Below are 15,931 nucleotides of genomic sequence, written 5' to 3'. Positions count from 1 at the left end.
AGAGAAATATAAAGAACAGTGTCCGTATTGCCAATTTGAATAGCAATTGTGTTCTTATTAACAATAGGTAGGTCCAAATCGGGATTATTCTCCACCTTCAAAAAATTTGCTTGAATACTAAAAAATTAGTCCTTTCGATTCCATTTTCTTAGAAACAGCGATATGAGAAGGGTTTAAAAAAGTTGCCCCAGTCGAACCAAATTTTTCATACTAATTTAGAAGGTCAAACTGCTATTACTCAGTGAGCAGAAAAGTGGACCGATTCGAACCATTCGTCCTTGGGTCAAAAGCAAATTTTATAAAAATATCTGTATTTATATAACCTGTAGATTGAATACGAAAATACCTGGACAGACAAACTTATCCCGATTCAGCAAAAGATTCCGAAAAATTGTTGTAATTCCGGGTACACATCAAGGTCTTTTCATATAAATAATCGAAAATCATCTAAAAATATTCCCAAAATATTTACATGTTTCATAATATTTTTTTTAAGCTGAAAAGTTTCAAAAAAATCGGATGCCGACTTGCAATAAGACCACTTTGTATTATATTTGTTGTATTTGTCAAAATTATAACTGGCCTCCTAGGCTTACAATTTGTACAGAATACATTACATAAAGAAAACTTCAATGCTATCAACGCTACCATAACATAAATCGAAGGCAAATGTATATAAAAAAAAAAAAAAAAAACTGCATCTGTTTATAAGACAGCAAATCAAAATGTTTATCTAAGTAATACTTCTTTAGTTAACTCTTTGAATGAATGTCTTATACGTTAAGCGAATTCCGTCTCTTTTGAGAACTAATAGGTTCAACGCGATGGCATTGCTCGCAAACCGTATCAATAGTATTGTCCTCTACCGAGTATTGTGCGGGATTATCGAATGCATATGGATGCGAACCTTCCAACGGGGTATGTTTTAGCCAGCGAGGAGCTAAACGTAACATAAGTATTGCACCCAGAGGAGCTGTAAAAATAATGGCTAATACCGATATAATTAATACATTGCTTGCCAGTAATAATTTATCTGCAGAAGCATTTAACGACCGGGCCAAATCCAAAGCTATCGGACCCAAAGCTGCCTAAAATTAAAGAATAAAAACAAAAAGAACCAAAGAAATCATTAAATGGGGCAAATAACAGTTTGTTGTTTTTGCTTTACATATGTAAAATATCGTTGCAAGACAAACATTAACGTTTTAATTAAATTTTTATAAGAATTTCCTTCAAAATTTGAACTTAAGGGAATTTTGGTCTCTTTCCGTTACTTTAATTTAATTCATTTGTTATCACATTATTCTTTTGCTCCCTCTATACACTGTCCATGGTGTTCTTTTATTGTTTACGCGCATCTGAGTGTTTCCCCCATTAGCAGTATTTTTATACAAAAACAAAAACAAAATTTATTCATTTCGGTTTCTGGGTAAGTGCAAGCCATTTGCTTACAACCACACATGTATACATTCATTCATACATATATATCTATATCATAGTTGCATTTGCATGTATATATATATATATATATATATATTTATATATGCACATATATATGTATACGTACGCATATAAAATGAAAAATATGCACATTACTTAAGACTTTACTCAATTTTCATGCTTTCACACACCGACACTATCGCACCCAACAAAACGCAGTTTCCTTATGCTTTTCATTCATATTCTCATTGATTCGTTAAAAAACAGCGCCTCCATTTTCTTTAATACATTCTGCCTTGCATCATAATCTTAAAAAGAAAAAAAAAAAAACAAGAAGAAATATATGCACCTACGCATACAACCGCATAACAATATACTTTTAGTAAATATCTATCGCGTCCCCAAAAATGTGTTTTTAATGACGAACTTCTTCTCTCTGTTAAGTTGTATTATATCACCAAACAAGAGACTCCTTTCTATATATACACACACATATATATATATATATATATATATATATATTTATAGTTATGCATATAAATGCGTAGACAACATTTTAATGGCACATTCGTTTCTCTGGAATTTTTCATAACACTTTATTTTTTCTTGTTATGTTTTTTTCCTCTTTTGGTAGCCAAAATCATTTTCTTATACAAGATATCTTCAGTTCATTTTCATAAGCCTTGTCTCTTCTCTTTTATATAAATGTACGTGTACATTTACACGTTCCTGTACTCATTTAAAAATGTATTTTTCGTTGAATTCAACCACAGCAACAGGGTTCATATTACGTATCTTCTTTTAAAAATTTTCCTTTGCATAGTTATTATATTCTTGATTTTTATATCAAGTAAAGAAGTGTATGCAGCTTTTATGCTGCCATATATCATACGTTGGGATAACGCTCAGGTCGTATTGTATGCATTTTATTCTTTTCGTTCGCGAATATGGTTTACGTTTCATACGAAGAAGATAGAAAGAATAGAAATCATATTTTTATGTCTTGAAGACCACTCTAATATTCTATTATTATTCTATTATTATCTATTTTTTGCGAATACAAATAATGGGAATGAAAAAGCTAGCAATAAAATGGTTACTAATTAACGGCGTTACTATTGTTATATTGCGAACAGATCCACTAGGCGTAGGTTGAATCTGTAGAAAAGGTTGGGAGGCGTTGTCATCCAGTTGTCTTCGGTTGTACATGATGTCTTGTACTTTCGTGGGATAGCTGTCACTTCAGATGGAAATTGAAACAAACATCTTCAGCTAGAATATTACTGATCTTTTCTCCACAGAGTTCATATAGAGTTACCGGATGTATTCATCTGCTGAAACTACGGATATTATTATCAAGTCCATTTTATAAAAGATTCACTGCTTTAAGCGCTACCTTGAATGACAATGTTTTTGTGATCATTGAAATGTCAATTATTTTCCTTGTCCAAAAGTATGGTTTACATATCATACAATAATTATAAACTACAAAAAATATTTTTCTAAAATATTACTGCTCGGTCTCTTTTTTTTCTACCCGTCCGAATTGGATTCCATAAAAAATTCGGGGTAAAGAAGACATTGTCATTGAATACACTTGTTACCTTCGCGTCTTCTTCTTCTTTGCTCGGAGGTATAGCGTTCGTCAACAAGCTGAACTTGACAAAAAGAAAAGGAAATTGTGAATGGATTCACTATCACAATTTACATCTGACATGTGTGTGTTTTTGACATTTTATTAAAAACTGGGCGTTAAACAAAAGGTATACTTTGCCTTGATCGCTATTAACTTCGGATATCTATCGTTGGAAAATGTACCCTTTAGCGAATTTTATGTATATATATTCCGTAAACGCAGAAGTAAGTGTTATGACATGGTCTAAGCTTGTTGTCCGTTAATACAATGATGTCCGATGTTTATATAAATATGTGGGTCCCTGGGTACGTGGGTGCAAATTAATAAAGTTTAATAAATGAACTTAAAGAAAGACAGTTACTAGATTTAGTATGTGATGCCTATTTCAGTCTTCTTATTTCATTGGATTTATCTACGGGGATCTTTAGCCTTTAGTTTTATTGAAAACAGACGATTGTGGCATGAGGAGTTAGGCGAATGGGTTTGGGTTGATAATTTTGAAGTTTGTCAATATTCAACCTACTAGCAGTTACCACAACTGTATGCCATAAATCCATTTCTGTATGAAAAGCATTGCTTCTTTAGATTAAACTGCGATGCAGGAATGCAGGATGCAGGGTTAGTCTAGAGAGAGAGGGAGAGAGAGAGAGAAAATCCTGTGAGAGTTATTATCTTGTCTTTAAGATATTTTATACAATTGTTGTTGGAAGTGTTTAACTTTAATGTCGTCTAAACTATTTAAAAAACTATAACCATATTTATTTCCTGCCTTTGTCTGAAAATATGCTTTACATATCATATCAATAAAATAGAAAAAGACATCTATTGTTATCGAAATTTGAAATAAAACTAATGAGCCATTTTCCCTCAAATTTCTATTAATTCTCTCGGAATACGTTTCAAGTCAAAGGCAAGGTAACTAAACGACCTAAATAGTGATATACTTGTTCGGTTTTACAAGGTATGGAAGGGCTGGAGGGATTATGTATAGAGTATCAATGAACCGAAAACCACTGGCTTTTTGTGAAAATGGTCTGTAAGTAAGGGTAAAATGCCACCGAAACGTGAATATTCTTTAACTTATTTATAATAACATTGCGTATCAATACTGCTGATGCACAAGTATGCCGTACGTGTATTTCGCTTTTTTCACTTCTTTGGAAGAGCAAAAGAAAAGAAGACAATGTAACGATGTTACAAAACACTGCGAAGCGTATGCATTAAATAAAGCGTTGATTTATTCGGAAAAATAATTTGCTGTGCAAATAAATCAACAGCTGCGGAATGTGCACTAAGAGGTAAAGTTACGGTAAATTTTTCAGAAAATCTTCTTTTTTTAATTGGCTTAAATGATTCCTTAAACAGTCATGAACTGACATAAAAAGGCAAAAGTGGGCATGACAAATCTTTAAATCAAAACAAAAAATTTGGTTATTCAAGCATAGTTGTATGGGCGTAGATGGGCACTTGAAACTTTAACTCGGCACGCAGCATAACTCACATATGTTTCATTATTTTTCTTTCGAGTTTTTCACAGCATCTTTAGAACGACCTTCTTTAGAGGATATACGCGGTAATCTTTATTCGCAAATAAACGCATTTTTTTTGTTTGAAAATTAAACTTTTCCACTCAAACGCTTGCCAGTCATGTAGAACTCAATATTTCTAAAAAATCCATCCTACATGTTTCTTTACATATCTACATATGTAGATTAAATAATTTTTTTGTTTTTCGTAATTTAAATTTGGAATAGTGACTGCTGGCCGCAGAATCCCACAAATTGGTTGGGCTTTGAGAAATAATATTTTTTTTAGTACTTAACACTAGAACTATGTTTAGGCCAATATGACCCTTGAACTTGAATAAAATTATTATAAAGCTTTTTTCAATATTTTTCAATGACTTTTATTTGCAAGAAACTAGTTTTTCTCGATCCGGTCTAGTTTTCAAGATGATATGTACTGAGTTTGATGATATGCGATGAAGTCACAATAATGAAGATAGGAAACTGAAGTGTAGCATAAGCATTCCTTGATCGATTAAGGGTGCAGGACTTAACATGAACAGAATTTTTTCATATTTTCGTCTACAACTTTGCGATCCCGTGAAAGTATTTCTGAAAAGCCGTAACCCTTATATTCGTCAGGATCATCGTCATACTTTGTGCAAAAATGATCTGGCCATGGCTACAATTCCCGAATATATTTCAATTCCAATTCATTTTCAATTTATATTAACACACGTTAACATTTCTTGAATCCAATTACAAATAAACTGAAATTGAAATTTTACCGTTAGTCGAAACCATTTTTCGATCAAACATGCAGCAAACGTGCGGTTTTTCGCCTATTTTTTGGCAGCAAATTTTCCGAAAAATTGTCATGAGATCATTAGTTCATGGTAGGTATATGCAAAACATTCGTAGTTCCAATATTCTCGACATCCGTCGCTAGATATTATTTTTCTGCTGCGTTTATTTGCAACCAAACAAGATTTGTGAGAAAGCATACCTTTTTGAAGCTCTTACAGTCATGTTAACTTTTAAAAGAAACTCACTGAGTGGCAAGTACTGTTTTAGTAACAAATGCGGGCTGGCCCATTAATAACCGTGACAAACGTAACGATAATCATAGGTCAAATAATTTAACTCATGAAGAAACATTATATTATCCACAACTTTCTTCCTAGGGGTTCATGAAAGAGAAACTGACAAAGACGAGGTGAACGTATTGTTGAGAATTTACCCAAACATTTTTGTTTCTTTATGGTCTTTAATTTGGTAAAATAAAAAATTTTAAATATTTCGCCTTAAATGGTTTGGTTTTTTGTTATTGCCCTAGGATTAAAAGGAGACGAACAATACTCTAAGCTAAATAATAACTGGAAAAAGATTGTTGTTATATTATGGGCAGAGAGAGAGAGAGAGAGAGAGAGAGATAGATAGATAGAGAAAAACAAAATTGTGATTACTGTTGCACGACACAACCAACATTTCAAGTGTGACAACCACACATTTAACCTAACATGGCTACAGTTAACCGCAATGCAGCATAACATATGAGCCAAACGGCTGCATAAGCAAACGACACCGAAAAGTATTTTGGAAATGCAACCAAGTAAAGCAAGAAACCAAATGAAACGACAAAAAATACAAAAAAAAAAAAACAAAACAAAACCTACGACAATAACAACAACAAGTCTACAAATATGAAATGAAACATTTAATATTATGTTTTCTTCGTTCTTCCTGTTTTTTTTTTTTTTTTTTTTCTGGTTAAGAGGGAATAGATTGTTTTTCTGTTTGTTGCTAGCAGTAGTAATGTTAGTAGTAGTTCTATGCTTTGCTGTGTCGCTTTGGTATGGTGTTTAAAACCACTGACAAGCCTCAAAAACTAACACAAGTGGCAACACTTTATTGTGGCAACACAACTATAATATACATAAATAATACATAAACAAAAAAACTCCGGGAGCTGTTGATGCCTTTCGCTGTATGCTTGTTCGAAAACTATGTTGTTATTGTACACTTTGCGGGCTTTAAGTTGCAAGTTTGGCCAATTCGAGTTAACCAACAGAGTGCAACGTATACCCGGCTACAACTTGATTTTGTTAAAAACTAACCGAAACATCTATGACCACACATACATTAAACACGCACACAAACAAATAAACACACAACAGCGCATAACACTTAAACAAACGCTAAGAGGTACTCGAAATTTGTGCAGTAGCAGCAAGAAGAGAGAACAAGCAAGTATTAAAGGCAGTAAGTAAGTAACGTCGCCAGAAGTTCAAATGACGAATCAGCTATGGTGAGACACACGAACGGAAACTTACTTGGACAGTTGCTTTGGGAAAACCGGATATTGTAATGTAGGCTCGTTCTTTTTTCGTCAGATGCCCGCCATACGTAGATACGTAGGCAAATACTAAACGAGACTGTAAATAAAAGACAAAATAAAACAAATGCAAAAAAAAAAAGCCAAAAAGCAAAGAAAACAAAAAATATTTCAATAAATTAAAAAGGAAAATAAAAAAGCATTACCAAGCTAAGAACCTACAGTTAAATTTATGGTTAGAATTTCGACTGTGCACTGTTATGCGGCCATTTTCATATTCAACTGGCCAAGAGCAAAATATAATATTTATGTAAAGAAATAAATATTAAATTTGTGCCATTGGCGCTGCGTTTATAACGGATAGGTACAGGAGCACTTTATGACGACTTTCTAAGTTCGAGGCATTTATATGCTTAAGAGACCCTACATGCAAACCGTGTCATTATTCGCGTTAATAAATTGCTAATATATTTATATTTAAATTTCGTACAGTTACGATTTTCACTATAAAATATTGACTTCGATATACTGAACTTATTTGACTTATTTGACGAAGATAGCACAATTTAGGCAATGAATCGCCAAGTCCGAGAAGATATACATTGCACTTAAGAAAGACTTCCACGTTTGCATATTTACCAGAGGACTTGCATACATAACCGGACAATTGTTCTAAAATCAAACTCAAGCTTGTCTGTCATCCCAAGTTTGTGTAAATTCTCGAAGCATGATTATTAGCGTCACTTTCTTAATAGTAATTTTTAAATTGTAATATATGTCTTTATATAATTCTTTGAAATGATTCTCGAAATTTAGACAACTAACGTTCAGCGTTTGAATGCTTCCACCTATATAAACCTTGTATTCATAGTATGGCCCTGTAGGTTTTGTTTGACTCTGAATGTTCGCATTGACTTGGACGGGCCCGTCTGGACATCGAAAAAGGTGTTGCATTCACCCTGTAACTGTGCAATCGAGTTTATTTTTTTTTTTGTTTTCTTTTCATTTTGGTAACAACAATATATAGCGACAAAATATTTTTGTAATTACCAAACTACCCAGTAACACCAGCAGGGCACCATAACTAACAACTTTAGCATTCAACACGGCAAAATTAATTTCCTTGCCAATGAGTGCGAATGAAACTGGTTTCAAAAATTTCCATAACAAATCAAGACGTTTCGCTACCGTAGACTGAAAATACATAAATAATAATAAAACAAAACAAAAATGTAATATATATGAAGAGTTAAACAAAAAAAAAAAATTACTAACTTAAATTATGAATATGAATGCAAAGGAAAAAGCATTAAAAGTTGAAAAATTTACAATTTATGCATGCTACCACGAGAAAGTATGCAAGAAATTTTAGTATTTAGAAAGCCTAACGGTAGGCAATAAACTTATTTCGTGACATTCTTTCAATGTAGACAAGTTGATAAATTCATACTATTTTACATTTTTATATGATATTAAAAGCAATTTAAAAATGATTAAAATTCCTTCCATATAGAATTAGAAATTAAATTATAGTTGCTTTTACCTGACGCAATATATTTACATCTAGGATTTCGCTCCTATTACTCGGATATACATTTAAAATATGTAATTATTCGTCGACTTGTTTATCAACATTTTTCAAATCATTTCATTTCATTTTCTTCATCATTTCATTTTCTTGTATGAATTATAATCACCCAGGCCTTGAATATACAGAGGTAGACAGTTATTTAAATTTTAAAATACGATGCAAATGTTTAGACGGTTTTTTTTGCTACGCCATCCAAGACGTTTTTCATTCCAAAAATCAGGTCACCTTCCTAACTGAGATGGCCATATAATAGAAGAATAGCAAGTTCACTCTTAAAGTGCCTTGAAATATGTTAAATCGGCGCAACAGGGGAAAATATATTTCTCTTTTTTTCTTCTCTATCCATAATTTAAAATCATGCAAGAAGCATGCATCATTTTATTTGATGACCTTAAACGTCGCCGCTTAATAGTTTCCGAATGTCAATGTTTTACACTATAAACTGTGCCAGAGTATATATTACGTGTCACCGACCTGGCAGCAAATTGCCTTTTGAAATATATTTTTATATCCTTCATCGAGATTTGGAGGTATCCTAATTTTATCAAAGTGCCTGCAGCAGTAGAATACTACAGAGGTCCTAATACACGAGATCGGGCAAATTTTTTTTTTTTTTTTGAAGTCGATGGGCACAGAAGATTTTGCCATAGTAGAATATAATTTTCTTACTTTTTATATATCAGTTTGCTGTGTTTTTGATGAAAACTCAAAATCGAGTAATACATTTAATCATTTCTCTTGATTAGAGCTGAGTAAAGTAATGGTAATTGTCCGCAAATGGATGTACACAGCAGTGCCTGGCAGAAGCAGCAGGTTGCAGTAGGCACGATATTCTTCTAATCCTTCTCATTAGGATGCGGGAGAATATTAGAGCACATCAATTCGTTATTTGCTACAAACTGCAGAATGTTCATTCTTTGTAGTGAGGTTGCATTTCAATTATCGTTATCAGCCTTTTCAAAAATGATCAATATTCATTCCCTTCGAAAAGATATATGCAAAGAGAAATTCAAGTAAAATGTCTCTTAATACGAATTAACAGGGTCCCAAACTTCAACTTATCCTATCTCTTGCCAGATGTCGTCGAATATTTTGCCTCTATTCCGTAAGAAATGCAAAAATACTTGCCAATGACAATAGTAGTTGGGCGCTGTTCAACTTCTTGCAAAATATCGGTAACCTGCCGTGATTCTACATCCCCTGCGAAGAATAGCTTAAGCATAGAAATTTGCATTCTCCCACCCCTTTATAGGATCGGGAGGTTACCCCGGGTTTCTCTCACATCGACTCTACTGTATACTTTATTTCAAAACTCTCTTCACGTCAATTAGCTTTAAACGTTAGTTCTTAACTTTGAAGATGATCCTCTGCGATTTATGTATTGCTTATGCTTAGTACGTTAGAGCTTCTCCTAGAGATTCTCGTAGAAGAATGAAACTTAGACAACTACTACCGCGACTAACAAAGTATTTTTCTTCTGCCCCTTTTGAGTGATCTATCATTTTATTGACAAAGCTTTTACTCACTTAACTAAAGAAACTTTCTTCGTGTGTTACTTTTTTGTATATAAATAAAATTCCGATAATAAATCACTTTAAGTATACTTCACTCTTTGCATTGCATAGCATCGGGCTCGAAAAGAATTCTCCTGAAATCATGCAAAATATTATAGTTTATTACTAGAACGTGAAAATATGCAACAATTCTATCCCACATTTCTTTCGTTTCCCTCCCTTCTTTTTTTGCTTTTTGACTTATGTTCCCGATACTCTCTTTATTAATGGCACATAATCTGTCCGGAAATTGTCCACAATATCAATATAGACTTTGAGAGAAAGTTTCTTTTTCTTGTATCTTTCTTTATTTTTTCATTTCACTTAAATCTATTGACAAAGCACTTGTTTATAAAGTTGTGTCTCTACTGTTTACAGGGTAAACATCAAACAATACTTAAATAACCCTTCTGAACTTACAAGTTGCCCGGTTTAGTACTGTATGTATGTCGATATAAACACAAATGTACATGCACTCAGTCTGGTTAAGGGAATAAACGTTACGGTTGCTGTTTGTTGTCTGCCCTCCTTAAACAACAATCGAGATGCTATTGTTTAACTGGATTTTTTAATTTGTACCATATGTTGATTTCGACATCCACATATATATATATATATATATATATATATATATGTGCTCTATTGTTAGTTTCTTACGTGTTATATTTTTTTTGCACTTCTTTGCACGGATTTTCTTTAGAGAGTGGCTATTAATGCACAAAAAGGAAAAAAGAAAAGAAAAACACTTTTTTTTTTTTCATTTACTTAAAAACATCAGCAATAACAACAATATTTCTGACACTTTTATGCACGAGTTTTAAAGGCTTTTATTTACAGAATTGTAAAAGATGCACAGGCACATATCCTCCGTACATATAAAAAAGGATATAAACGACAGAATAATTTCCTCAGCCTATATCTATGAAAATGGGGGATAGAAAGAGAGAGAGAGAGAGAGAGAGAGAGATAAATGGAACTTCAGTTTCTTGCAAATTTCTGTCATTTTTATTTTCATTCTCGTTATTCTTGGTCTTCTTCAGTTACACTCTCTTCTCTACACTTATCATTACTTTACGTACTTCTTAATGTTGCAGATGAATTTTCAGCTATTTGTGTAACCGTGTGTAACCAAATGCTAGTACAAGTGCAAAGGGGGCTGGCAAAAAAAAAAAAAATGCGAAGAGATAACGAGAAAAAAAATCAATTGTCATAAGCTGCCTTTGCAATTAAATGTGTCAACAAGATTGACTTTTTGATAAGATTTCTCGGTACTTTTTTCATAGCTTCGCAAGGAAAAAAGTGTGAAATGTTTTTAAAAGACTAGCTGGCACAGCAGCAGAGGCAATAGTACCGACAACAACAACAACAACAACAACAACAGCATACAAACATCGCAAACGATATATAAAACACTGTAGATAAAATAATGTGATGATAGACAGTTATATTTATGTAAGCAAACTCTCGCAACGGGTTGGAATAAATTTCTTTGAATTTTTTTTAGAATGAAATGCACTCAATATGACACTTGTGTGTCAAGATAATGCTCTCAACAAACTAAAAACATTATTTTGAGTTTTGCTGATAACGCCCGTACTGGGATAAATAATTATATCAGTGAAAAGTGCATTCATTTGCACAGAATGTTTCCAGCTCTCCAGTTATGAATATATATATATATATATATTCGTAGTTAAAAGTGTGCGGCTTATAGGGGGAAAAGGTCCAATTTTTAGTGCTTTACGATGAAGCCTTCCTTACAATTTGGCATAAAAATTAACGGAGCTATGGACTTTTCAGATTTTTTTGGGCACTAGCTTATGAAAAAGCTAAAGCGTATTTGGACCGTGCCAGCTCGCATTTTGAGCGCCATTTAATATGAAGTCTCCCATGAAAATGATGCCTTTGCAGGGGAAGAAAGCTTTTGGTACTTTATCGCGAAAATAAATAAAGGATTGTATAAGGTCAAGGCCTGCAATGTATTTAATAGCTGGCCATGTGAGTCTGATTAACTTTTTTATACCCATGGCGGAACGATGAGGAGTATATTTATATTGTCAAAATGAAGCGTTAGAGAGCCCACAAAGTGTATATATTCTTGATCAGCATCAATCTAAATCGATTTAAGGATGTCCGTCTGTCCGTCTGTGTAATAGCTATTGTGAATATTCCCCCAACCGCAAAAATGAAGATATCGACTTCAAATTTGGCAGAAACAGTGGAAGAGCTCGCACGCAAGTAGTTATTGGAAGTGGGCAAAATTGGTCGAAGGACACGCCCATAGCATGACGTAAACTGACTGACGTGCTTTTCTGTTAGTACAATAAGCTAAGCATTGTAGATTATGAACTACTCCTATCCAGGGTAACCACCATCACGGAACTTCAGCGAAAACAATTGAGACAACTAAGTCGAAATAGAACATCTCAACGTGCCAAAATTATATATCAACACTTTGACGTTTCGTCACCTATTGCAATATCTGCAATATCTCATTAACCATCAGCGTATCAGCGTTGTTTTGAATAATTGTTTTAATAGGAATAATGTGAATAAATATTGTTACGCAAAATCTTATCGGAACTTTAAAGGCTTTCTTTAATAAATATTTAATTAATACTTTAAAAGGAAAGCCAATCTCGTCTAATTTTTATGAATTACTTTAAATACCTTATTCCCCAACTGATTTACTGTCCTGTTGTCTTCCTAAACTAGCGCGAGTACAACGCTTTGTCGGAAATCTTCCCGTTTAAGACTTTAACCTTTATTTTATTGATGAAGTCTATGTCAGCTGCTTTTAACTTGATTTAAATCAAGCAAGCAATAAGTAGGCGATGGGTGTATAGAGATTCGCTCTAAGCTACAATCCGACCGTGCTCTTTATTATTATTACTCTTTGTTTTTTGTTTTTTTTTTTCATATTTTCTGCTTTGAATAAAAACAAATTTTAAGTATGAGTTTGAAGTGCATCTAAGTAAGGAGGATGAAGTGTTGTTTAGGGCTACTAAATTTAAATAATGAATGAAAATGAAATGAATTCATTAGTTTTTAAATTGTCAAGAGGAGCGAGGAGTAATAATGTTGATGCCATCACATTTCCAACGAAAGTCAAAACATTTTTATGCAAGTTCTTAACCCTTAAAAAGAACTATTGTAATAATTTTTCTCGTAAAAAACCAAACTTTTTCGCTTTGCATTTAATTTATATTTAAACCGAAAGGACGGAGGTTTGTCTTCTACGCAAAACATTTGTAATATCTTTCTTAATACAGGCTTTGCGGTGACAGTGACAGAAAGTTCACTATAACAAATTTAAAAAAAATAAACAAAAAAATAAAAAGTACATATCTGCTCTTTTCTATGTCTTTCCTACTCAATCACTTGGCTACGGTTTTCTAGTTGAGTGGAATGCTTCATTATCCATTGCACTGTATTTTGTATCCTTAATTGCAATTCGTTCTCTAGTGACATATTTGCAAAAGGATTTTTTCTTATTCCAGATAAAGAGTAATAATAATAACAATAATGGCAGAGGGAAGTATGTAAACTCTACTCTCAGCTGTATCTTATCTTTTTAATGAAAAAAGTTAAATGCAATAAGTGAAAAAGTAAATGATAAGTGAAGTGAACTATTTTTATTTGTCTTGAAGTGAATTTTTGATAAGACATAAATTAAAGTAAGCAGTGTAGTAACTGAAAACGATTAAGAAATTTAAAAATATACGGTTAGGTAAGAAAGCCCATGTAGAAGCAAACGGGTGGACAATTGACCTAAAAAGTAACGAGCTCCTAGTGCCAAGTGATCTCATAAAACGTATAAGGCCCGAAAAGAGTCGCATTCCAAGAACTGAAGATCATGCCAACCGTTCATCCAGTGAAGGTCAGACACTTTTGCCCAACGGGCTAATATATTACATTGATATATTAAAAGGTCAGACTCGTTAAGCGTTTAAATGGATATAAAGGCATTCCTGTCATTTTAAAGTAAACTAGTTCGACAGTAAAGGGAGTTCCACTTTACATCCACCAAACGGATTGTTACATTCAAAAAATACATGCGTAGAAAACCCGATGGAAACAGATGGACGATCGAAACATTTTGATGTTTTGCCCTAGGCCTGCAGGCCTATGGAACTAGCCAAGCAAATCTACAAAGCAAAAAACGAAAAAGTCGAAAAAAGAAACTTTGTTAGAATAGGTTCCCTAAAATTCGACTTGAGCTTACGTTTTGAAAATTTTGTTTTCAGTTAGAGTTAAAAATAGTTTCCCTGCGAAGCATTTGACCTGCTTAAGTTGTAATTACAGTCAACCAAATGCATACAACAAAAAAAGAAAAGCGGCATCTGCTTTATTTGTTAGACCTACATATCAAATATTTGAACATGCACCACTCAACAAATCACGAATTTAAAACGAAAACATCACACATCAACGAAAGACCAAATAAAATATATATATATATATATATATATATATTTATATATATAAATAAAAGTAAAACGGGAAAAAAATGAAAATGTATAAGGATCTCATTGCAAAAAAAAAAAAAAAAAAAAAAAACAAACCTTCAGTCGCAATGGATGGAAACTTACTTACTTACATTTTCATTTGCATGTCGCTCTTCGACAGTTAGCTTGAGCTGTTGACGCCTCCAACCGATGCCAGCTATAAATGCAAGTGTTACGCAACCCAATGCTCCAGCTGAGGTATAGTCGATAGCTTTGCTGCCCATCACCGAAATGGTGCCACCCAAGACGGTTAGAACAAAACGTAAACCATTTGCATACGTCTAAAACGAGAACGATAAGACCGAAATTTACTAAACCAAAAATAAGAAAAAAAATAGAAAAAATATTCGAAATTTTTTTTCAGCATATTAGAAAAATACTTGGATAGTCCCGTCGCCAATTCATGATAACTAAAGACTATTTTTTCTTTTTCTTTGACCAAAGGCCAGCTGCATAAATGTTATTTTGTCGCCATGCACGCTTATACTACCTACACACACATGTAATATGGTTGCATACGAGGCTTTCCGTTTTGTAAAATCCTTTAAATGAACTCAGATTAGTTTGTGCTGCGCTAGTATTTGTTAGCGGTGACCAGTTGTTTTTCAAATCGGTTTTTCGTTCAGTTATTTTTTTTTTTTTTCTAATAACTTGCACTTCAAGCTTGTAACTTATTTGTACGCTTTTGCTCGGGATAACTGTGGTATGTGATTTTTTTTCTGTACTTTTGATAATTCATAAGTAAACTACTGCCGATTTTTTGTATGCGACAAGGTTTCATAAGCATTTGAATTCTTACTCTATACAGATATGCTTTTGGAAAGCATTGCAATAGGTACATATATATATATATATATATATATGTCTTATATATCTACACATAAATAAATTGCAGTTCTGTAAAAATTAAGGAATATATAATCCCTCTAAGGGGAACCTTTGATGCATATCTCAAATATCTAGGATTTGATGGGTTTACATTGAAATATTTCTTTGCTTGGAATTTTCGATGGCTCTAAAAAACATGAATGGCTGAGTTGGTAAGAAACGCGACAAGCAAACTAATGTTCGTAGACTCAAATCTCAAATGCCGCAGAGACTAGCTTGGTCATAGCTAAAGTGATGCGCAGCCAGTAAAGGAACAACATTTAGCGATTGCATTCTCTTCTCATCGAACCGGGGTTACACGGGCATGTCCCGTGAGTGATTAGTCTCAATGCAAAAAAGAAAAGCTTAGATCAAATTTTATACAGTTATACGCTATAAGTTGTAAATCACGGATAATGTTGTTTATTTAAGAGATTTCTCCTTTCAACTGTTCTGCTCATTCCAACTATCCAAGGTATCCAAGGTTTCTTCAGCT

At 33.1% G+C, this 15,931-nt stretch overlaps 1 protein-coding gene across 2 annotated transcripts in view; it reads right to left on the bottom strand.

Annotated features, from left to right (window-relative positions):
- Window positions 1-542: 542 nt before the first annotated feature.
- The window catches only part of LOC119641941 (sodium/hydrogen exchanger 9B2), a 35,839-nt gene continuing 20,450 nt past the window's right edge, over window positions 543-15,931 (bottom strand). For both annotated transcript variants that reach the window (XM_038040867.1, XM_038040868.1), the window contains 4 exons: window positions 14,661-14,849; window positions 7,967-8,110; window positions 6,915-7,016; window positions 543-1,088 (listed from right to left, as the gene is read on the bottom strand). In XM_038040867.1, the coding sequence (XP_037896795.1) occupies window positions 774-1,088; window positions 6,915-7,016; window positions 7,967-8,110; window positions 14,661-14,849 (750 nt within the window). In that variant the 3' untranslated portion in view covers window positions 543-773. The remainder of the gene's footprint in view (window positions 1,089-6,914; window positions 7,017-7,966; window positions 8,111-14,660; window positions 14,850-15,931) is intronic.

The sequence above is a fragment of the Glossina fuscipes genome, unplaced genomic scaffold, assembly GCF_014805625.2.
Source record: "Glossina fuscipes isolate IAEA_lab_2018 unplaced genomic scaffold, Yale_Gfus_2 197, whole genome shotgun sequence".
In the NCBI taxonomy this organism is placed as follows: Eukaryota; Metazoa; Arthropoda; class Insecta; order Diptera; family Glossinidae; genus Glossina; species Glossina fuscipes.
Note: the sequence above shows the minus strand (reverse complement) of the source record. Positions and strands in the feature narration are given on the sequence as shown.